The following is a 24,068-nucleotide window of genomic DNA, read 5'->3' on the forward strand; positions in this document are numbered from 1 at the left end:
TGTTGTTTTAATATTTTAGTTGTTGATAAATTAAGTAGCTTGAAACACGTTGTTATTTTAATATTTTAGCTTTTGATAAATTAGGTAGCTTGAAGCACCTTGTTATTTTAATATTTTTAAGTGTTGATAGATTAAGTAGCTTGAAACACTATGTTATTTCAATATTTTAGATTTTGATAAATCAGTTAGCTTGAAGTACCTTGTTATTTTAGATAAAGATTGAGGAACATTGATACTGTTAGATTTGCCCTAAACAAAATTATTTTGGTAAAAGATTACCTTAAATTACCGTAAATGACCATCCATCCCCTTGAAAATTAGTGAGTGGTTTGTTTATGTAGGTGATTCACTTCATCGCCGATAGATAGCGCGGTGGTAGTGATTGTTGACTTTTTCACTCGATAAATATTCCCATTTATTCCCCCGTTCCAGCGAACCTATGATAATGAGATCAGTTACATTGCGTTCTGGTAGTTCCAGTACGTTTTGGCGTCAGTAATGAAGATGGAGTCGGTTCATTATCAAGAGCAATGAGTCTCGTCTGTTAATTGCATTTCTGCAGTAACGAATTTCACTTCAAATCACGTCAGATAGATATTTATTGAAGCCTTCAATTTTCTTCTGTCTAGGTGTCCATTTTCTAAATACGCCGCTGTCCACAATTGTTAATGGAAGCGAAAGTCATATATATAATTTTGCCTGTTTTCCCCCGATATTGACAATCTTGAAAAACTGCTTATAATGTTATTGTAATTATTAATACAATAATGTCAATTGGGGCCCCTGGCTACGCCACTGGCGAGAGTTTGATACGAGGCCGTCAGCAAGTGAGATTGATTGACTGGAAAAGCTCTGAGTATATTTTGAGACGTGTTATATATTGCTTAGAATAAAATTCAATATGGTTTTGCATGTTAATTTGTGACAGTTGATAGATAGAAATGCTGGTTACTTGCCGTATCTGTTTTCACTGGAAAGTAAAAAGAAACAAATTCTGCGTATCTTCAGTTTCGTGTCAGATAATTTATAGAATGTTATCGGGCTCATTACACAAAATAAACCTTCATGAACCTTCTCGTTGTAAACCTCCACTGACGTAAAGCTTCTCGTTGTCAGAGGCTCGTTGATCAATCAGAAAAGGATAGTCACTCCTATTGAATGATGTCCGTTTTCTTTCACTCATCTTGCGATATCTGTTTTCTCTCATTCTCACGCACCACTCTTGAAAGCGTTAACTTTTGTTATTCAAATCATGGCAGAAGAGGAAGGACCAGTGTGTGCGTGTCTGTCTCTCTATCTACGGAAACCTGAGGCCTTCTTTTATCGTTAACAGGAAAATGGCCAGAGCAGATCGCCTTCGAAGGGCAGGGGTTCCCCAAGAAAGAGAATGCCCAGGTCCACGGAGCCATCCCCCATGAAGCGCACTCCCACATCAACTGCGTCCTCAGCCGAACGAAAATGTAAGTTGTTTATTTATTTATTAATTAATTGATTAGTGTATTTGTTTGTTGTAACTTCCATCCTCCCCCTTCCTTCCATATTTATTTATTCCTGTATATGAACAATTATTTATTTATTTGCATTTGCATTTATTTTTGGTTATATCTGTAATTATTACAAATGTATTGATTTATATATTTATCCCTTTATTTACGTTCCCTCTTTCCCCTCTAATATCTTGAAAACTCAGTTTAGCAAGTTTGTTAAATGTGCTATAAACTATCGTCTGGATCTGTTCTTTTGTCATTCACTGTATTGTACGAAGGTAAATTTTCTTTGTATGTTAAAAGTTAATGAATGTGAATAGGCAAATTTGATTAATATATATTTGTAAATTTTATGCCTATGAATTGGCAGATTTGCTCAATATAAACAGGTAAAATTTATGCATATGAATAGGTAAATTTCCTTAGTATAACAGGTAAATTTTATGTGTATGAAAATGTAAATTTGATTAATATGAACAGGTAAATTTTATGCATATGAATAGATAAATTTGATTAATATAAACAGGTAAATTTCATGCATATGAATATGTAACACTATTGCTGAATTATAAACAGGTAACATTTCTTATATTACATTATGAATAGGTAAACTTTATGAATATAAACAGGTAAATCTTATGCATATGAATAGGTAAATTTTATGCCTAGAAATAGCTACCTAGAAATAGCTAAATTTGATGAAGTGTGAGAACCTTATGACACAATTTGGTAAACTTGACATTACCGCAAGTCTTTTCATGATACTCACAAAATATAGATAAATTTGAAAACTTTTCAAATTTCGTCATTTTTTCGCATTGTAATGAACTCATTGAATTAGGTCCTTAAATTAGTATTTTGGTATCAATGAAAAGATTACCCTGAGTACTCTTGTGAAGTTTTATTTCATCTGAAGATTCGAACATACAGGTTATGAGTTACTGCATTAGTGGCTATTTAGGTTTATCATTAATATTTTGTGTACAGACAGCATGAAGAATAGTGTGTTTTGTTCTTTTGTTAATTTGTGTTAAGATACTTAGGCACAAAAATTGTTTTAGATTTTATTCGTCATTATTATTATTATTATTATTATTATATTATTATTATTATTATTATTATTATTATTATTATTATTATTATTATTATTATTATTATTATTATTATTATTATTATTTATTACTGCAGCTGAGGCAGCAATTATTTTAATAAAACATGTTTAAAAGAGGGTTTACTTCCAGCATATTATTACAACAAATTGCACAATTCAGCTACTACGACAGGGACTAAATGATGACTCGAATCTTTTGCCCCTTTGCAGTGCCCATGAACAAGATCGAAGTGGGCAAGTCCGCCTCCCCCAACCTCAAAGCGGTCAAGTCCAAAATCGGTTCGATGGACAACGCCGCCTACAAGCCCGGGGGCGGAAAGGTCAAGATCGAGTCCAAGAAGTTGGACTTCTCGAAAGCCTCGAGCAAAATCAGCGCCAAGAACGAAGCCTACACTCCTGGTGGAGGTGACAAGAAGGTAAATAATATTTCGCTATGATGCCTTGTGGCCTTTTGTGGAGTGGGGATGAAGAGGTAACTTCTTGTGACCCCGTATGGAGTGGGATTGAGAGGTGACTTCTTGTCCATTTATGAAATGGGGAGATAACTTCTTGACCTTTCATGAGGTGGGAATTTAGAGGTAACTTGTTGACCTCATATGAAGAGGAAACTTCTTGATCTCTTATGAAGTGTGAAAGGAGAGGTTACTCGTTGACCTTTTATGAAGTGGAATGAAGAGATCACTAGTTGACCTTTTATGAAGTGGAATGAAAAGGTAACTTGTTGACCTTTTATGAAAATGAATGGAGAGATAACTAGTTGACCTTTTATGAAGTGGAATGAAGAGATAACTCGTTGACCTTTTATGAAGTGTGAATGAAAAGGTAACCTTTTGACCTTTAATGAAATGGGGATAAAGAGGCAATTCGTTGACCTTTTATGAAGTGTGAATGAAGAGGTAACTTGTTGACCTTTTATAAAGTGTGAATGAAGAGGCAACTCCTTGACCTTTTATGAAGTTGGGATTGAGAGGTAACTTGTTGATCTTATATTAAATGGGATAAAGAGGTCACTTGCCGACCTTTTATGAAGATTGAATGAAGAGGCAACTTGTTGAACTTTGACAGAAGTCGGGATAAAGAGGTAACTAGTTGAGTTTAATGAAGTGGAGATGAAGAGATAACTTGACCTTTTATGAAGTGAGGGATGAAGAGGTTAACTTGTTGACCTTTTATGAATGGGGATAAAGAGGTTAATTTGTTGACCTTTTATGAATGGGGATGAAGAGATAACTTTTTGACCTCTTAGTAAGTGGGGGATTTAGAGGTATCTTGTTGTTGACCTATATTAAGTGGAGACGAACATGTAACTTAATGAGAAACTTGTTGCAGTGTTCATGTGGTTTCTGGTTCTCTTCTTGATGCTTTCATTTTGATGAAATGTACAATTCGAGGTTCATAACCTTTCCCCGACCGGTAGAAGTTGTATTTTTAAGATTGCAGATTCATTGAAGTGCGGTCATTTTTTCAAAGAATAAGTTGTTTGTGACAAATTAGTAATTTTTCATTTAATGAATTACTTTTGAAAATCTTATCCTTTGATGAGGATAGCATTTTGCGACTCCAATTTGCACTGTTGTTTCAGTCAAATGCTAATTTTTATTCCCTCTTTGGGAAATATTTCTAGAAACCTCATCATAAACGTGCTTGACTTATTATATTGCTTGCATTCCATAATAATCTACTATGGGTTTCATTCTTTTTAAAGGCTGTTGCTTCCATTTTTTCTTATTTGAGCATTAGACATTAGTGGTCTCTGGTGTGGAATTTGGAGCTGTAGATAATAAGTTGGTCAAACAGTATTTTAGATCAGATCTTCTCTTAGATATTTTTCCTAGTTTGCATAAATTGCATACAAAAACACCTGTCACCCCTGTGGCCTTATCAGGAGATCATCATCACATCCAGTCTGCAAAGTTGCTTGCATAGTTCGTGCATTTTCTTCGTTCTGTATGGGCTCGTTTGCTACTCCTAAATGAGCATACATTACTACGATTTCATTTATAACTAACTGCAATACTCAATGCTTACAATTTGGGTAATATGTGCATTATGGAGTAGTAAAAACTGCGCCTTGTAGGTTACCAGTTTGCTTGATACGAGTATTTGTATTTTAGGTATCAATCGGTACTTTAATTATCTTTAAATCAAGCGATACCTCCCCCAAAATATTAAAAACAACAATTATCCCCCTTTGAATTCATCTCAAATTCCTATCAGTTCTTCCATGGCCCCTCGGTCACATCTCCACAAAATCTCGTAGAAATCCAGACAAACATAAACATTACGTAACTCAGTCTAACACCTTTAGTGGAGGTAATCCTATTACCTCTGGGTAGCAGATTGTTTAAATGAGATTGTACTGACGTGAGAAAAAATACCTGACTCTCAGGAGAAATATAAATAGCCACTTTGTTTACCTCAATGCACAGTCTCTGCTTTGAGCATAAATTACAAAAAGGCCATTTTTTAATTAGGTGCTTGCTTTATGAAGGCCAATCATTAAGGTAGAATGCCTTTGACATCTTGGTGGCCTGAAAATTCATATGGCTATCATTTGACATTTTTACTTAATATCTGTTTGGCTAAGGATTCGTAATCATTTAACCAGTGAACATTTTTCTTGGATTTCTGCCCGAATGTTTGGCCCAGTAGTTCATTATTTATTTATTTATTAATGTATGTAGTATGCGGTATCCTTGAAAGGTTAATGTTTTTTTTGAAGATGACCCATGGCTTCCCTTTTAAAGCACACTCCACATCCATCATTTAAAAATCTAATTTTGGTGTCAATTAAAGTTATTCCCTTGCTATTTTGAATAAAGTAGTAAAATGCAGAAATGACCAAAAAGTAGTGGCCACATGTTACTGTGCTTTAGACCAGTTTCAGTAGTTTTTTTATGGCTTTTTGAAAAATGGTTGCCCTAGTAATGAAAAGGTACCAGGACAGTTGCCACTGCATGTTGGAAAACTTTTGGGGTAACTCATTCCATCAGCCTGATGTTTTCCTTCCTTCTCGGTAATTGGAGAACAGTGGAAGTATATCCACACAACAAGTGAAACATTATACTGTACTGTGCATTGTCTGAAATATGGAATGCATCGAATTTTATTAATTTTGCCTTGGTCAGTCCAATACAACGGTGTAGTGTTCAGATTGCCACAAGGGAGCAGAGGTGATCCTTTCCACAGTCCATCGGTAACTCTGAACAATCATGGTAAAATTATGCCAATGGGTCTTTATTCAGAGGCCCGTGGGATTGGCAACCAAGTGAAAGAAAAATAATTGAGGGGCTTAACCCTTAAAAAAGTGAGAATCTGACCAATAAAAATAGATAATCATCAGAATTGTGGAAAGAGAAAATGCTACGTTAGCACTGTCAGCTTGCAGTGATCCCATGCTCTTGGTCCACAGCAAAGTAGAATGAATCCTGTTCTGTTCCCTTGTGCCTTTCAGAGCTACTCTTGCCATATGAGAGATACTTGGTTGATTTGATTTTGTGAACACTTGCATGGTTAATTTCTATAGAAAGAGGAATTACTGGTATTGAAAAAGGTAATTCATTCATCAGTGATAACAATATACATAGACACTAAAGTCCTCTTTCTATCAATTTTGGGCCACATCTTTAAGCTACAGCTGTCAGCTAGCCTATAAAGATAAATTTCCTGATGTATATCACTGTAACAAAATGTTTTAAGCTTGGTGTTTTGTTTCAGATTGCCAGATATTGGCATTTTAACCTTTTGCATTATCACAGGCTCAGTACTGTATGCTCCTTCTCTCAGTATTGCCCCTTTCTTTCCAAATATGAGTCACAATGGTAAGATGAAATTCTGCTCTAAAGTAATGTTGCATTTTGTCTTTTTTAACAGTACGTATTGTAAAAGAGAGTGTTTTGAGAGCTCTCGACATGATTATTGGTTAATATGATTACCTAAGAGTTTTTGCATCCCTCCCCCAGGTAATGTCATTCCTGTTGACTGGGCTGAACTAACTTTATATTTTCATTCCTAAAGACTTGATTACTGCTGTTACTGTTACATTATGGTGTCACAGGACAGCCTAGCCACTGTAATGTGCTCGAATGGTTACTAACGATGTATGTTCTTTTTCCTCTTAGCTGGACAAGGTAGGAATGAGCTTATGTTTGTATCTTGGATAATAACCCAAAAAAGGTTTTGTCTGGCAGTTGTTAACTTAAGGTTATTAACACACAGATTAGTTACATTACATCGTGAATATTTTTATACAGACCTCTCAGATTATTTTCAAGTTTTTTTCTTACTCCAAATCAGAATACGCACTTGTTTGCACAAAATGAAGATATCATATTACGTAACATTTGTCAAGTCGCTTCCTGACTTTAGAGAGAGCCTATGGTAGAAATTTTGACGATGCTGTGATGACCATCTTGTGTGGTATGGCCTTTTTGAGTCTGGGTAATTGCATGACACAAGAGAAGGGACAAGACCTAACAAGCAGACACACATCTCGCTCTCTCTCCTCGCCTGGGATGCACCCAGTCGAGGCCACAGTAGATCATTTGACACGTGAGCCCTTGTTCAATCTGAGTTCTCGCCATGGTTTGCCTTTATCACAGCCAAATTCTCCCGAAGGGTACATTGCTGATTTTAGAAAGCTTTATTTTGTGTGGAGTGGGAGTTTCCTTTGAAAACTTGTCAGGCAGAAGAGGAGGGTCTGTAAGTGAAAGTTATGAGGAATGTCTGCTTTTGACTTTTAAATTTACACAGTTTAACTTGACATGAATGGTTTCAGGAATTCACCAGTTACTTTACAATGTTGATTTCACTTATCACCTATCCTGGTTAGGTTATTCTTTTCTGGAATGAATTGTAAGCTGAATGATGCTCAGTTTTAGATATTGATCAGTTGATAGAGTTATTTGTAACTTACGCTGTGCTATGCTTTAATCTTATATTTATTTTCTTAATTTAGATAATGCTTCTATTCCTTTTAGTTAAGTTGCAAGGAGCTAGTGACCTGTTTTAAGTTAAAGAGTAGATATCTCCTCGATTCATTAATAGGTTACTACGTACTGGCTTGGTTGTGCAAATCTCATACATACTATTCTCCAATAAAGTGAGTAATGTTAGTAGTTTTGATGTGATCTGTCTTATTAGGATCTTACCAGTAAAATTATGCAAGTTAGAAAGGAAAATAAAATGTTTTTTATAGTTGTAGTCCTTGAGACATACTCCTACTCAAATTACCCGCTAAGGATGTACCCATACTACGGTAAAGCTTGGCATAAACATGCCAGCAACTTATCACATACATGTTGTAAACAGGTCAAAAGCAAGTCAACAACCTTAAGTGTAGAACGAACCTTTGGCAAATACTGGATAATTTTATGAACCACTGGTTTGGACTACCAATAAGTCATTGACTTGTATATTCAACATGTTTCTCATATCTGTGCATTAGTTGCCAACATGTCTGTGACTTGTTTTACTACAGTGTGGATGCACCCTGCAAAAGACTGTAGCCATATTGTCCCTCTGTTTATTGTTTAGTATTTTGTATGAAAATCTTGGATCATGGTTTTTAAAAATATAAAAAAAAAGTCAGGTATAATTTCTTGCCCTCTTCATTCAGGAACAAACCTTGATATCATGTATAATGAAACCTGAGCAATAGATATAATAGTCGTTTTTTCAGTATATGACCTAAGTCAGTGAGGAAAGAATTTTTTACCCCTCATATTCAACCAGAGCTGCTGCTATTTTTTTTTTTTTTTTTTTTTTTTAGATGTTTTAGGTTGAGCTGTAGTAGATGAAGGTTTTAGTAATGCATTTGGTACTGTTAAACATCTTACATTCAGAAGAGTCTAAAAATTAAAAGTGCAATGTATGGTGTCTATTTCAAATTACAAAATTATTTGCTGATCGTGTGTTTGATTTCATCTCCTTGACAAATTAATCCTTCTAGATGGATGTTAACTATCCAATAGCATTCACTATACTTCTTATGAATGTAATCTGCTGACATTGCCTCTGTATATATCCTTCAGTTTTACAGTTGCATTTATGTTAGTACAGTAATGTTCTGAATCGTATTTTGTTCCCTTAGCTTTGCTTACAAATGCTTGTTGTCCCACATATTTTGTCTGTAACTAAGTTGCAGTTCGTGCCAGTAGACATTTAAGGAAGACTGCATTCTGGATGCAAATTGTGCTTGCTGTCTTTGGTGAGGGAACTGTGTAAATGCCTCGAGTCATTCATTCTGCTGGTAAAGTCATCATTACTGCGGTTTTCCCCTCCTTTATGGCACATTTTTTTTATATGCACATAAAGTCAGGCTAGAACAAATGCGAAACAAAACTGCCAAAGTGTTTAGGTTTGTGTATACTGCATTTATATATTGTAAGACATCTGATTCCAATCAGATGTTCATGTACTGTGTAATATCGTCATGATGAACACCTTTGATTTGCAACCTGCTCTTTTTAGCTGTGGATCTTCTTCCAAGTGTGAATGTCATGCATGTCATGTGAATTATTATGTAGTTTTGAGTTGTGCAAAAACCATTCATATATTCTAGTCATTTTTCAATATAATGTACATTGATTAGTTTCTTATAGTATTCCCATCTGTATTTCCAAGATAAAAATACCATATTCTTTCTCTGCATTGACAGATCGAGTCCAAAAAACTGACTTGGAATGCACAAAGTAAAATTGGATCACTGGACAACAAGGACCACAAGCCAGGTGGCGGCGACAAGAAGATTGAGAGCCAGAAGCTCACCTTCAAAGTGGGTTCAAAAATAGGCTCCAAGGATAACATTAAACATAAGGCTGGTGGAGGTGACGTTAAGGTAAGACTTCCAGCATCACTTTGAGAATGTGTTGAAACAGACTCAAGTACAACTTTCAGGAACCAAGATTAGTTTTTAATTGGTAAATCAATTTCCCTAACTCAATTTAGTATAGTTGTATTTCATGGTCTTTGATACAGTTTGTTTTATGAATTTACAGTTAAATACATTTCGAAATATGAACAAGAATATTATTTAAAAAGTCTTGAGAAATAGAATTAAGTGATTTGATAGCTTTTCTGCTGTCTAGTTGGAATGCAAATGTCATCACAGCTCCATCACAGATCTATCCTCTAGCCCAAAAGCATTTTGAAAATGTGGCCTTTTGCATCTACTTATGTAATTAAGTTGGGGAATTAGTGGTTATTTGTAGGGATCAATTGGATATAATATATGATGCTATATTTGTGTTCCATTTTCCACTCTTTACATGCAGTAGTAATAGTCCTTTTTATGCAACTTGATCATTCTTGATTGAAAGCAGAAGCATCACTAGATTGCCTCAGTATTCCATGGGAATCAGTTGTCCTTTTTATTGTCAGGAGCAACAGGAGTGAAGCCTGTTTTTAATGAATCAAGGTCAAATTCATTATGTATCAAGCACAGTATGGTACATGTTTGGCCATAGCTGTTTTTATACCTGTGTATGGAGAATTTAAGATGATCCATGAAGGAAAGACTACCCTACAGTAAATACAGAAGCATCTGAACTGACATCTTAAGTGTGCTCCCAGAAAGTGAAAAATGGGTAATTTTGTTATTTCTGTTGATGTTAAAAAGTCAGCCGTTTGTCTGACAATTGCCTGTCAGCGAATACTGCTAGAATGAGCATCTTAACAAAAACATATCAGTTTGCTTTTTATTTGAAATTTACTACATTATTTGAAAAATTCCATTGGCTGTCAGGTATTGCTACCTCCTAAGATTATATTTCCTATGGCTCTTGTTAGACTTTTGGGATAGACTCCAACAGTTATGAACAGTAGAAATAAAAAATATGTACAGTACACTAGATGAATAGTCCAATTCATATTTCAAAGTACATGAGTCACGTCAACCTAAATACGTATACAGATAATGAACTTTGGTCATAATAATTGATAAATATAGAATTGCAATGTACAAATGTATAGACTGATATAATAAATTCATACAACTGTCTTTGAATCTATTAAAAAAAAGAAGACAGTTAGTGAATATATAGTATATATATATGTATACAAGCTGCTGAGCATTTAAGTGAGAAATATGAAGATAAAAACAAGTAAAATGGTTAGATCCTAAGGAGCGGAAAGTATATCACACGATAGCAATGTCACTAGATTCTGTACTTTTAATACTTTAAGGTAATTAGAAGTTATAAATGTGCAGTGAAGATCAGGAGGAGAAGGAAAGATTGCTTGGCTTCTTTCCAACATTCTTTACTGTACTTGTAAAGCATTAATGGCTCCCAGGACACAGTTTGACTCATTGCAGTTTATTTTAAAAACAGACGTTATCCTTATTCTCAACTACCCTGTCGGTCTGGGCTTGGAACAGCTTGATTTATGGCAGAGTTAAGGTAGTCCAGCAACTATATGGTAATAATCACATGTTTAATATAGTAAAAGGGTGTTATTGCAGTATTACTTGGGTAGAGGTGTCCATCCAAAATCAGGGAATAGCAGAATGTAGTGGTACATAGCTGTTTTGTTAAAGTAGTTAAAACCACATTGTACATTATTGCACTTCACAAACAAAAATTCTGCCTTAGCCTACTGCTATGACAAATTATAATGAGCAAAAGCAGCCTTGAGGTAATCTTTTACTGTAACAAGAAAAACACTCAAAACTCTTAAGATCAGAAGTTGGGTACAGTATTTAGAAGAATAGGTTTTTGTGATAAGGTCTGTGACTGAGCAAGGATGGCATTTGTTTTACTCACTGGATGGAAAAGAAGTGCTTTTGATTTCATTTTTGAATCATGAGAAGTTTCTTTCAGATTAAGATTATTGAATAAAGAAATATAATATCTTGCATTGTTTTTCAGGTGATATGTTGCAATATTTTAACATACTGAATTATTTGTAGTGTAGTATTACCAATTATTTATGTTATTATGTTTGTCATTATGTATTTAGACTTCTCCTTATCATTTGCTGGTTTTTGTACGTGCAGATTTGCCTTTGAGGATTTGATTCATGCTGCCGTTTTTAACCTCTTTAGTTATAATTACTTATACTACAGACATGAATACTTACTCTTACTTTTTAGAAGTACAATATAGAAAAACCATAAGATAATACTCTTGAGTACACTAATAACTGCCCCAGAGACAGAATTAGTATTTACCCTATTCAGTTAGTTTATGTAGAATAGTTTGGAAGATACTTTGTAATGCAAAGAACTGTTTCAAATATTTGTAAGGTATAATCATTTTAGCGCTATGTATGCCATATACTATATCAAACCAGTGATAATTGTTCTAAAGCATTTTACAAATCAGAATAGAAAATATTGTTTATGATTGTGCAATTTATCAATTCCTGTAGCTGTCAGTTCTTAGTAAATATGGTAGTTCAGTTATATCTTACTTCATTTGTAGCTTTAATATTCCAGGGAAAATCAAGGAAATAGGACATAATTTGATTACTTTTAATGCATGGTACAGTATGTTTTAGTATTTTCCTCAGTGAGTAGTACTACTTATATGAAAAATTGAAAAAATACATATAGTTTTAGATTTATTCAATTTAATTTTGCCTAGGTTCCTTACTGCACATCTCAATGATGTGTACTTTGCCCTTCAGTAACATGTATGATACCTGATCCATCATTTAATCAAAATAATAGTTCCTTATTAAGAGACTAACTATAGTAAAGTATATTTCAATTCTGTCTGTGCACTCTTCTGTGCCCTTTTTAAATGTGGCAGTATTTTGATTAACTGATGATTCATACACAAAATTTGAGCCATGATCACAGAACAATTATGTATTGCGGTTTTCAAGATACTGTATGATATTGTACTTTTATCACCTTTAGTTTTGTGGTAAATTTGAACATGTAAGGACTTGGAAATTATAAATAATTATTGGTGGATACCTCTTGTGAGTATATAGGCTCTCACAAAAGTATTGTGTTTTCATTCATTTCAAAATGTTAATGAGATTAGAACACTGCTGAGGACAAAATAGCAAAATTAATTTTGTTTCTGCGAGGAAGCTTTTCCTTTTGTTGACCACAAAACTGTAGGAAGATAAGGACAATCCTTCAAAATTCTTAAAGTAATTATTCATTTGTCCAAAGTTAACACAGTATTTACTTGAAAATAATCTGTAAATGTGGCTCTTACTGCAAGCAGCAAAGTAAACACCACTGAGTCGTGTATTCTTATAATAAAACGTTTTGCCACCATATTTCTTTGGCAGCAAAAGAAGAGTGAAAGGGCAAAGTCAGTGGAGAAAGTAAGTTTTTCTTTGGAAAATGACAAATTAAATGTGTTCTGCCATTTGCACTGCTTTCATATAGTACAGTACAGTAGATGGTTTAAACTGACAGCTTTACTAGGCAAGTCAACTTTGGTGCCAAGAATTACTGTACAAAAAGCTATTCATAATATTCATGGTGAGTAAAATCAGTGGGGGAGTTTAGATCTGCATGCGCTCATACTCGCATCAAGGAATCCTTCCGTCTCCTTGAGGTAAAAGGTATTATGAATTAGATGGTATCCATTAGATTTATAGATGGCTGCTGAAAATTTAGGCAGCTGTACCATCAATTGTATCCTCTTGGAACGGTTAATACCAGTGCTTTGAAAATAAGTGATTTCAGCTTTTAGTGCTTTTGGAAATTGCTTTTGAAAACTACTTTTGTTTGATGGTAGTGGCTCTTTAATTCAGAAAACCCCAAGAGCATTATAAGCTATGTATTTCAGCGGTACAAGGCAAGTTAAAGCTGTGGTACTGGTAACTTCTTACATGGATACATAAAAGTAATCATTGGGTTGTTTAGGAAACTTATCAGTGAAAAGCATACCCCAAGAATTTCAATATATAATTTTCAACTATTAAAGAAATAGCTTTTGAGATTAGATGATTGAAGTACATATTATGGACAGGGTAACTATTCACCCATGTTTAATGTTGGTTTCGATGTAGTACAATCCTGTGAGCAGTTTACTATGTTTCCCAACGTCCTTTTGGTCTACTAATAAGAAACAGGGTAAGGCGAGTTATTACCTAGATAGCTTCCAGAATCACTCAGGAAATTTGATTATTTCTTAGGTAAACACAAATGCAACTTACTATCACTTAGCTAATCTTGTTTACTACATTATTAGAAGGGTAACCTAATTGGGTTTTAGGCTCATTTGATTTCATGAGAGGACCGTTAATTACCTAGGTAACAGTTACATTTAACTTTATAAGACGGTATGTTTTATAAGCTTTGGCGTATGATTTATACTTTCATATAAAAGGAAGATTTTTTAACATATAGTCTCCTTGTAGTTTCTAGGTAAATAGTAGTCAGTCGTAAAAATGTTAGTGTATTTCTCATTCAGAATGTGTGTGTGAGAGAGAGAGAGAGAGAGAGAGAGAGAGAGAGAGAGAGAGAGAGAGAGAGAGAGAGGCCCATTTCCAGAATACCACAAACTTCCTTTCAACAAAATAAACAGTAATTCATCTTTAGAAACATGATTAGTTTTCTCCAATTCCTTATGGAATGGAATTTAAAACTAGAATTATGACGTTTGCTTTGAATTTTTTTAAAATAATAGTATAACTTGATAGAAGGTAAGAAAGTTAGCAATTGATGTCTTATGTTATGTATATTGGACTCTCTGTAGCTAAAATTTCTATCATAGAGAAATGTTCCATCCTTTTAGCAACAATAGTTAAGCAAGAGCTTGTCAGCAAAGAGAAGTGAACAATTTTTAGAGAAGAATGTACACTATATGTACGTAGTATATTTTACTGTTTTAAAAAATCCCCTTTTTTCATGGTTATACCTCCATACTTTGTTAAAAGGTAATGAAGTGCCATTTTACAAAGTACAGTTGCACTCATCCTAATGTATATATGAATAACCATCAAGTGAGTTTTTATTTTCAAGTAGTTTGAGTATGCAAGTGATGTTTCTGAGTCATGTACATACATTAAATAAGTGGGATGATTCGCATTTAATTTGGTAAAATTGATAAAAGATTCATGCACATCCCTTTCTTGTATTGTGATTTCTTCATTCCTTCCAACTTTTGCTCCCCTTTATACTCTCCTATTTTCAATTTTAATTTTTGCAGAGAATACTACCTTCATTGCTTCTCCTATTGTGTAACTCAAATCTTCTTTCATCATAATATTATCCATCAGATATGTTCATTAATCCCTAATCAAATCAGCTCCTTTACTTTCATTCTTTTGCCATCCATAGAAACATTCACTGCTTAGTCTTCCTGGTTGCTGGTTACCTTCACATCTTTACATTCAATTTAAACTCAGTTTTACAAATACTCTCAAACTCTTCCACCATTCACTGCAGTTAATCTAAACTGTCAACACCTTCCATTCATGATCCCTTTTCTTGTTCCAAAACTTTTCACCTATATCCTCCAAGCCTTACATAATTTTCCTCAACTAAAACAATATTGCCCTTCTTTGCTTAGTTATTCATCCTACTTTCTTAATTATGAATCAAATACGCATTATGTTATGCTGAGAGATATTGGCTCATTCCCATTCCTTTATAATCTCTCCCTCTTGCCAACATACCTTACACACTGTGGTCAGCCGCATAACCACACAGTCACCATAATACCACAGCATATCACCCCCGTAATCACATCAACTCCTGCACTTTTCCATTTTTTAACCATGTATTTGACTTCCTTACATAAATAATGACTTCTACAAGTATTTTAAAATTTACATTAACTTGCATCTCTAAGATGTTTCTCTGTTCTGTCTCTTACATTCAACAACTTGTCAATGTACACTCCCTAACTCACAACTGAATGATGCTTTTTTTGAAGAACATCCTTCATCATTTATCTTAATAGTAAGTCTTTTGCTCATCAGCCTTTTCTTTGCATTCCCTTTTCTCCAGTGTAAGTTCTTTCTTCCCCTGAAAGTCTTGCTGGGATTTAGCCCGAAAATGTCCGGTAAACCATATCTTTTTTCACATACATACTTTGTCTTTAACTGCCTTATTGCCTGTACTATATTTGTTATCCATGTATCCAGTAAACTTCTAATTTCATTATATTACCACTTACAGTACTTCTTTTACTCCTTCTTCCTTCATGCCTTTCTATGTACTAATGACTTATGACTCAATCCTTGAAGTTCTGCAAACTGCTCATGAACTACTTCCAGTTCATACCTAACCTTAACTCATTTTTTATCCATTCTATGGATGTTACTGTTTGCTTGTTGGATCAGAGGTTTTCTGATAAGCAAAATTAAGAACTACATGTATTTGGAGTGGACAGTTTGTGGATAAGTGGCTGCAACTTAACACTTTAGATACTTGGTATTTACCGTAACCCTAAGGTTCTCTGTAGAAAGAGCAGTAGTAGTGCAGCTGCTAACTTCATCCCTTGTCTGTGTTGTCAAGGAATGAAAGGTTGACACCTTTTGGACCTACTCCCTGTGAAGAAAGAAGTTATATACAGTGCTGTAGCAGAAAAAATTCATAGATACAGTAGATATAGGCAGCCACCGGTTATGGCGGGGGTTCCGTTCCCGGGGGTGTGCCGATAAGCGAAAACCACCATTAACCGAAACTCGGCAATTTATGGTGCCATAATGGTGCTTATGGCACTGATAACGAGTTTCCAGCGCGATAATCAGAACTCGGCCTGTTATGGCGCCATAAATCACCGATTTTATGGCACTACGCCTTAAAACCGGATTGCCGATAACCAGGGACTGCCTGTACTACATACATTTACATAGTTGCGTGTCAATTTTGATGCTTAATCATTTTTGCAAAATCAACAGGGACTACATATATCTGTTTTCACAGTTTTCTGTGAGGTAGTGGTTGATTACTAGCCTCCACCTACATATAAACATTGAGACCCCAGCTGTCTTCCCTTGATCTGCCTGGGTAGAGATTCTTTTGCAAAGCTCATAGTATTCTTGATTTATGAAGTTTCTTTTTCACTGGTGGCTTACATTTTGTGCTAAGTTTACCATCAATATGACTTGCACAGAATGTACATCCTCTGGTAATATCATGTCCATTTTAGTGTCAATAATGTTCCTTTAAGAAAGAAGACGTTTACCATAGATTGAAAAAGTGCATGTGTAGAGGTAATACACAGTTGTGTACCAAATTTGGTCCCCAGTTGTTTTGCAAACTCAGGTATATCCATTTTCTCATAGTTTTCTGTAAGATTGTGGATAATTGCTAGTTTTCACCTGTTCTTCCTTCACCTGTGTATAAGCAGAGAATTCTTTGCTGTCTGCCCTTGCCCGGCATGGGTAGAGATTTTTTGCAGAGGTCTTATTCTTGATTTATGCATTGTTTTGTTGCACATGTACCTGATATTTTGTGCTAATGCTATCACTAGTACAACATGTACAGGAAGCACATCCCATAGTAATGTCGGGTCATTGTTAGTGCAATAAATTTGGTACAAGGAAATACATATTCAAATCATATACTAAAGCTATGCCTGTAGGCTTAGACATGAGTGTGGACCTGCTAAAAAGATTTGTGTCACCAAATTTGGAGTGCTTTCAAAATGCAATTCCCTCTAGACCCAGCCTTATAGACAAAATGTTGAAGAGTAATAATCCTCTGTGATACAACAGCGCCATTATGTGAGCCTTTGATACAAAAAGGTGAAGTCCCCCAACAGTCCTCATTAACACATGCTCAGAGCTGAGGACGTCCCCCTTGCAGAAAATTATAAGGACTAGGTATGTGAATAATAGCTCTTGGTGGAAATTGGCAGCTAGATTTGAATGGCGTTCGCTAAGTGAGCAGCACTTGACCAAGACATCAGTTCACACATTACAGTGGGGTGTGGAAATCTTTCAGTTTTGGGCAGCTGGATGTTTTAGTTACTTTTACAAGTGATGCAAGTTAATGGAAGAATTGGATAATCTCACTGGAAACAGTTCTGAGTGGTGTAAGGAAAGAGTGGTGTAGCATCCTCAAACAAGACGAAGCTGTAACCATTCTTCATAACTCATCAAAGACTGACATGCAGACTGTATTATAAAGAACATAATACAAAACTGGAGTGGCAACTCTAAGGATCTGTCCTAGTTGAAAATTTGATTAATAATAAAAGCCTAAGTGTGAAGTTGGAAACAGACATCCGTGCTATGTGAGTATCTGGGGACTGTGACTGCTTTAGAAACTTCAGACTCAATCTTCAAGAATTTAGAGGAAGCCATCAGTTGCAAAGGTAGCTCTACTATGTACTAGCCCATGTATTGGTGAGTGTTATACTGAATTTTATGTTTTATTGATTTGTGTATTGTAATTATTATGACAAGATTATATATGCTCAATCAGAATTTCTTTTTCTTTTTTGTATGGCATCTTTCTTCCATTCTGATTGTATATTTTGCATATGTACCACTATTTAGGCTATATTCAAGTATAGTAGGAACAACTATGCACTGAATTATTATAAATACTCTATAAATAGATGAGGTCTTGTTGAGATTTAAGGCCATAATTTTGTCTTCCTTGGGCAGTACCCTGTCCTTGTGACAGCCAAAATTGAAAAACAGTTTAGATGCCATGACAGAAACCATATTCATTTCATATATCATCCATGAGTTCTGAATCCTGGGTGTTGTTATATAACAAATGTATTGTTTGAGCTGGTTTTGTCATGCTCTTTCGTTGCCCATCAGCTTTCATCTTAATAGTTTTTTGACAGGGCATCTCCTTGAATTATCCAAGTTCATGGCAACCCATTTCTCTTTGACTTTTCCATCTGATGCCCTTTAGTGCACTGACATTTTAAAAGTCCTTATGTATTGGAGCAGGTAACTGTGAGAGGTCTCACTCATATTGTAATCTGAATACTGTATGCTTTTTAAGACTCAGGTGATCTGTTTCAATTACATATTTTAACTATTTATCTCAGCACGATGGTAAATATGTAGTTGTGTTAGGAATATTGTTCTCATATTTAGGGCATGGTTCTTATATTTTTTGGCATTGGTGACCTCAGAAGTTACAAAACCAGTTGATATTAGATCAGTCAATCTTTGGTTCCCTTTATGGCACAGTTGGATTAAAGGAAGTTTGTCTAATCAACAATTGTCATGCCCCTTCTTTAATTTGTCTCTTGCAGTGAGTTATCGTTGAAGTCTTTCTTATTGGTAGTACTCTTTTGACCAGTATTCCATTAAGCCGAAGGAGAATCCCTCTTCTTTGGAACCCTTATAGCATCACCAGTAGGTTGGTGTGCAGATCTCCCACTGTTGTGGGAGATCTGATTTGAAATTTTATCCTTTTCTGTTTTTCCATGTTTCTATAACTTGTGCTTTTTAAAGAGATTAGGCCATCACTCCTTTAGGATTACATTCCCCATTTTTCCTTTACTTGTCAAGAAATTGGGCAATGGTATTCAGTTGTCTGTCCTGTGAAACTTAGCATAAAAGAACTTGAACTAAGTTAAATTGAAGTAGAGTAGACTATACTCATCAGAGGTAGAGCGAACAATTGAAGTAGTGAGATTTTGTTAAGAGTCTATTACTCAAAAAGGTCAGTCTTCACTGAAAATTGCAAGCTCTCAGTTGAGTAACCTTTATGCTCTTGAGTTGATGTCTTTCCTTTTTTAAAGAATGACATTGAAAGTAGGGAACCCCATATGGTTCAGTTTCCTTATGAAAATGGAAAACTTGACTGTGGTAGGAGATCAGTGGTACTTTCTTTTCCATTACCATTGTTTTTGTACTCAGGTGCCATAGGATGAGCAGGTGTATTGTCACTCATTGCACTTACCTTCCATCCCAGTGCTGTTTCTTCATTCCCATTCTCACTTTGTCATGTGAATTCATGATGCTCTGAGTTGCCTCCTGTAAACCTTTTGGGTATGTTGGCAATTTTTCTTAAAATCCATTTGAGCCCAATCAGGGCATGGCATCAGGTATTCTCCTTCATCCTAAGACTGCCCTGCAATTCTGGAAATGCTGTGAGCTTCAATGAAAAAGTTGGAATTCAATGCGGGTTATAACAGGTTTTATTGGTTATGTGACACATACTGGGAACTGACCCAAAGAATAGAAACACAAAGTCGGATAGGATAAACAGCAGATGGTTCTTCTAAGTTTGCTGCATTCTTTATAAATCTGTCTTTTTGTTGATGATACAAAATATTTAATAAAGATGGGTGTGTATTCTGGTATGAGAGAACTTTCCATAGTAAGAAGTATACCCAACTAAATTTCTTTAGCACGTCATCTGACTTATTGGAATTAGGATGAAATATTTTTTTCCAAAAAACATAAAGACACACAGTAGGATATTAAACCTGTCTTTTCTCCATAGAATTTTTCTGCATTGATGTAGAAGTCACAGGAGAAGCTTCATTATCACATGTTTTGCGGTAGGGAATAATTAAAAGCTTGTAGAAAAATCTAGCAAAATTTAAGGATTTTATTATGAATATTGATTAGATGCATTAAAAGAACATTGTCTCATTAGATTTGTCAGTATGGCTGAAATTTTTAATTCATTTTGATTAAAATCAGGAAACTAGACTATAACCTATTTAAAACTTTCAAGGTAATTTTTTCACATTTATCATTTAAACACAACACAGATTTCCAAGAATACATTTTCATTGTTTTTTTACTGCTTGTAGCATGGACCATTATCTTGTTAGAATGGAGCATTATCATCCCTTAGGCTTGCCAGAGGTTCATTTACGAAAGGGAGAAATTTTTCTCAAACTTTTTATTCAGATTTTAAGATATTTACAAAATCTTTCAAAGTAATGTAACATTTTTACATACTGAACATGAGAGCAACAACACTTTATTTTAGAATGTTTTTGGTCTATATAGCATTCAATTAGCTCTCATGACTGCGCAATACAGCTTGTCAATCAAATTTATTTTGTCTTGAAGCAGTATTTCAAGGAAAGCTTTGCTTTAGTTAGTTTATATTGGCATTCTCATAATGGTTTGGACATCATTATATACTGAAGTCAGTGCATGGCCAGGCCCAGTGAGCTTTTGGATTGACTTATAATTATTTTTTATATGCTTTGAAGTTGCAGTAGCAGCAGTATTTAGTAGCACAGCTCAGCTTGTACTTTCAACAGAGAGTGTCACAACCACTATTGTGTTTTTTATCTTATGAACAAATATCATAGAAAAGTGTACTATTGTATGATCGTAAAGACATGCTTTCACATACGTACTGGATGGAATTGGATCATTGTTATACATTTTGAAAGTATCTTGCCATGTTGTCTTTGATAACTGAAAGTTGTAGTATTATTTTGCACAATACATTAAACAAAATATGAAATGAATGAAAATTAAGCAAATTATGGTCGGCAAGTATAGGGTTGCAAAATATTAAGAAGCCAGACTTTTTAATTCAGAAAGTATTTTTATGACTAAATCAAATTCAGTATTTTTATGACTAAATCAAATTCAGTATTTTTTTTTTAGTTTTGTCTTAAATAAGTCCGAATTCACGTTAGTTTAGCATTCCTTTCATTCAGAATGAAAATGATGGAATTTTGTCTCAAAATGATAGAATTAAGTCCCAAAACCAAGGAGTGGGGCTGGTGAGGTTATTTTTTCATGGTTAGAAAAAAATATCAAGAAAAATGTAAAAAGTTTGTAAGGAGTCTGTTCAGAACAGAAAATTGGGATTTTACAACCTAGCAGCATTCAGCATACTACGTGCTTACTTCACTGGAAAATTCTGCACTGGAATCCATAAGAAAAAAGTACTGTAGATATAATAAAAACTTTAAAGAGGTCCACAATCCTTACAGAATTCTAGAAGGAAGTCAAGAGATGCATCATCATCATCAAGAGGCAGTGGGAAGAACAAGTGTAAGCATATTAAACTTACATTTATTGTCATAGCTAGAACTTGGCTGTGTAATAATATGTATTTGTTTAGATTAATTGTGATATTACAGATTGGTGTCACACTTGCAGTGGTTATTGATGCCAATATCACAGTACATTAAGGTGTTTGCACTACATATATGTAGATATGAAATTATGATGATTTTTTTTATCACTGATAGTACTTTGATTCCTTACATGTAAGAGCCAAAATGAAATACTAAATTTCTTATACAATTTTAATGAAAGTTTGCAAAAATAGGCATTGTCCTTAAAAAATTTGGCTCAACTCCAAACCATTATGTATCTCCTCATGAGAACTCTGGAAAGGATCGTAGTTACCATTCTCATCGCAGTACTCAGAGAGGGAACACTGTCAAAATCCCAAAACTGACACGTGACCAGCAATTGCTGTACAGCCAAGGAAAAAGAATCTTTATTGGCATCTCACAGAACTGGGAAGATCAGTTTTTTCCAGTTATGTTAACAGCACAAGTTTCACATAATGATTATGATGCACCTTCACCATGGGGAAAAGATTCTGTTGTTGATAGCATCCCAAGATTTCTGGAACATGTTTGAACATTACATCCAAAGCTGCAGCAGTTATAGATTTCCCTTGGGCAAATACGTAGATTGTTTCTGCAACCTGTTTTCAAGAGCATAGTTAGAATATATGTAATTGTTAGATATGTTTCATTCCATGCTGTACAAGGATAATTTTTTTAGATAACCACATTCACATTGAAGGAGTCAAAGCTCTCCTTTGTGCTTTTTAAAATGTTCTTAATTTGGCAAGTTTATTGGTAGATATTTGTTGCTATGATTTTACATATGGGCATTGTGCCCTATTGAGACTGGGTAGTCAAATCTTTGGCCATCTTATAAGGAATAGTAATAATTACAGTTTATAAATTAAAAGTAATGTAAGTGATTTGAAAAGTTGTTGCCTCTGATGAAATTGCTATCTAGGCGTTGAAAGTATAGAGTGAGTAATTAGGTAGCAAAGTCTTGATCGTTATCTAAAAAAAGTATTTGCATATTATCAAAATTATGTATACATGTAATTGATCCAGTTTTCAGAAATGTAACGTTACATGTAGAGCTTTAAGACGAATATTATGATGAAAGGATGATGGCAATGGCTTGGATAAGTCTTATGCACCAGCCCAGGAAACATTTGTGATATTGGGTTCAGGTGGGCTTCTATGAGCACCAGAAGAATTAGCTGGGTCTTTAAGTTCTTCTGGAAAAACCATGAGACATGAAGCTGGAGATGTGTGGAAGTGAAATTACAGGAAAGACATGAGTGGCGGAATTTTGCAGACAACTTTCGTGTCGTTATGGTGTTGGAGGCAATGATGATGATGAAAAACAGCATTGCTGTCAATGACTTAATGATAATTTTCCCTTGCTGTTCCATTTCTAGCCCCTAACTAAAGATAGTGAGTACAAAATTTTCCACGTGGAAAAAATGAAGAACTAATACGTAGATGTCCTTTGATATTGATGTTAAGTGATATGAAAAGATAGATAAGAATATATCATTATATTTGCTTTTCCGAATAAAAATATTTATAAGAGTTTTAATTGACTGCAATATGAGTTCAGATAGTTCACTTTATGTATTTACAGTAACAGCTCTTTGTCTCAATCGCCTTTTGACAGTCACCTCGAGAGGATATCTAAAACATTTTGCTAAATACAGGATTGTATTTCCATACCTACAGTAATTTGGTATCTTGACAGGAGACAGGATCATTAACTATCGTGATCTCTAATTACAGTCTGGAGATTTTAAGTGTTTGCTGTAATATTTTAGCAGTATGCTAATAGGAGGATGTATGTAATCAACATGCTGTACATCAAAATACAGTGTATGTTTTTTCATGACATTGCCAGAGGAGAGAGAATGTGCCAGAGGAGAGAGAATGGTCATTTTTATACCCCAAACCTCTATCCGAGGTAGTAGGAGTTCCTTTTGTTTTATCTGTTTGACAGAACCAGAATCATATTCTCTTCTTTATGGACTTTTCTTTAGGATGCTGTTTACGATGCAATGAACTGTTTGTGAGGTTATTATCACAGAGAGCTTTTTGCCGGCTGCTTGTACTTTTAAATGCTTAAATGAATTGAAAATTTCATCCTCACAGTTCTTGTTCTTTTGGAAAGTCTTATATTTTTTCTAGAAGAAGCAGAAAACTCATTATTAATCTTGATTGTGACATCTTCAGGTGCTCATTCAACACTAATCAAGTATTTCTTCAAGTCAGGTATTAAGATATGGTTTCGTAATAAAGGTACCTTGGAATTATCTCAAATTTATCTTGAAGAATTACTTTGCAACAGCAAAATCACCAGTTGCTTTGATCTCAGACTATGAAGGGGAGCTCCATATTGTATTTCTGATGTCTGTACTGTATATGAATCTCCAAGAGTCAGGTATATTAATTTTGTCAAGATAAAATATTCACTCTTAAAAAGGCTGATCAACCTTTCAAAAATTTAAAAAAGTAGATGAAGTACTTGAAGTTGGCTTAAGTTTTACCATGTTGACATTGTAAAACACTTTCATTTCCCTGCTA

General features: G+C 34.6%; 1 protein-coding gene across 1 annotated transcript in view; it reads left to right on the forward strand.

The window, feature by feature from the left end:
- LOC135201120 (trichohyalin-like) overlaps nt 1–24,068 on the forward strand; it is an 86,089-nt gene that overhangs the window by 45,623 nt on the left and 16,398 nt on the right. Inside the window, exons 7-10 of the mRNA XM_064229996.1 lie at nt 1,334–1,460; nt 2,809–3,014; nt 9,257–9,436; nt 12,847–12,882. Coding sequence (XP_064086066.1) covers nt 1,334–1,460; nt 2,809–3,014; nt 9,257–9,436; nt 12,847–12,882 — 549 coding nt within the window. The remainder of the gene's footprint in view (nt 1–1,333; nt 1,461–2,808; nt 3,015–9,256; nt 9,437–12,846; nt 12,883–24,068) is intronic.

Source organism: Macrobrachium nipponense, chromosome 28 (genome assembly GCF_015104395.2).
Source record: "Macrobrachium nipponense isolate FS-2020 chromosome 28, ASM1510439v2, whole genome shotgun sequence".
Taxonomy (NCBI): Eukaryota; Metazoa; Arthropoda; class Malacostraca; order Decapoda; family Palaemonidae; genus Macrobrachium; species Macrobrachium nipponense.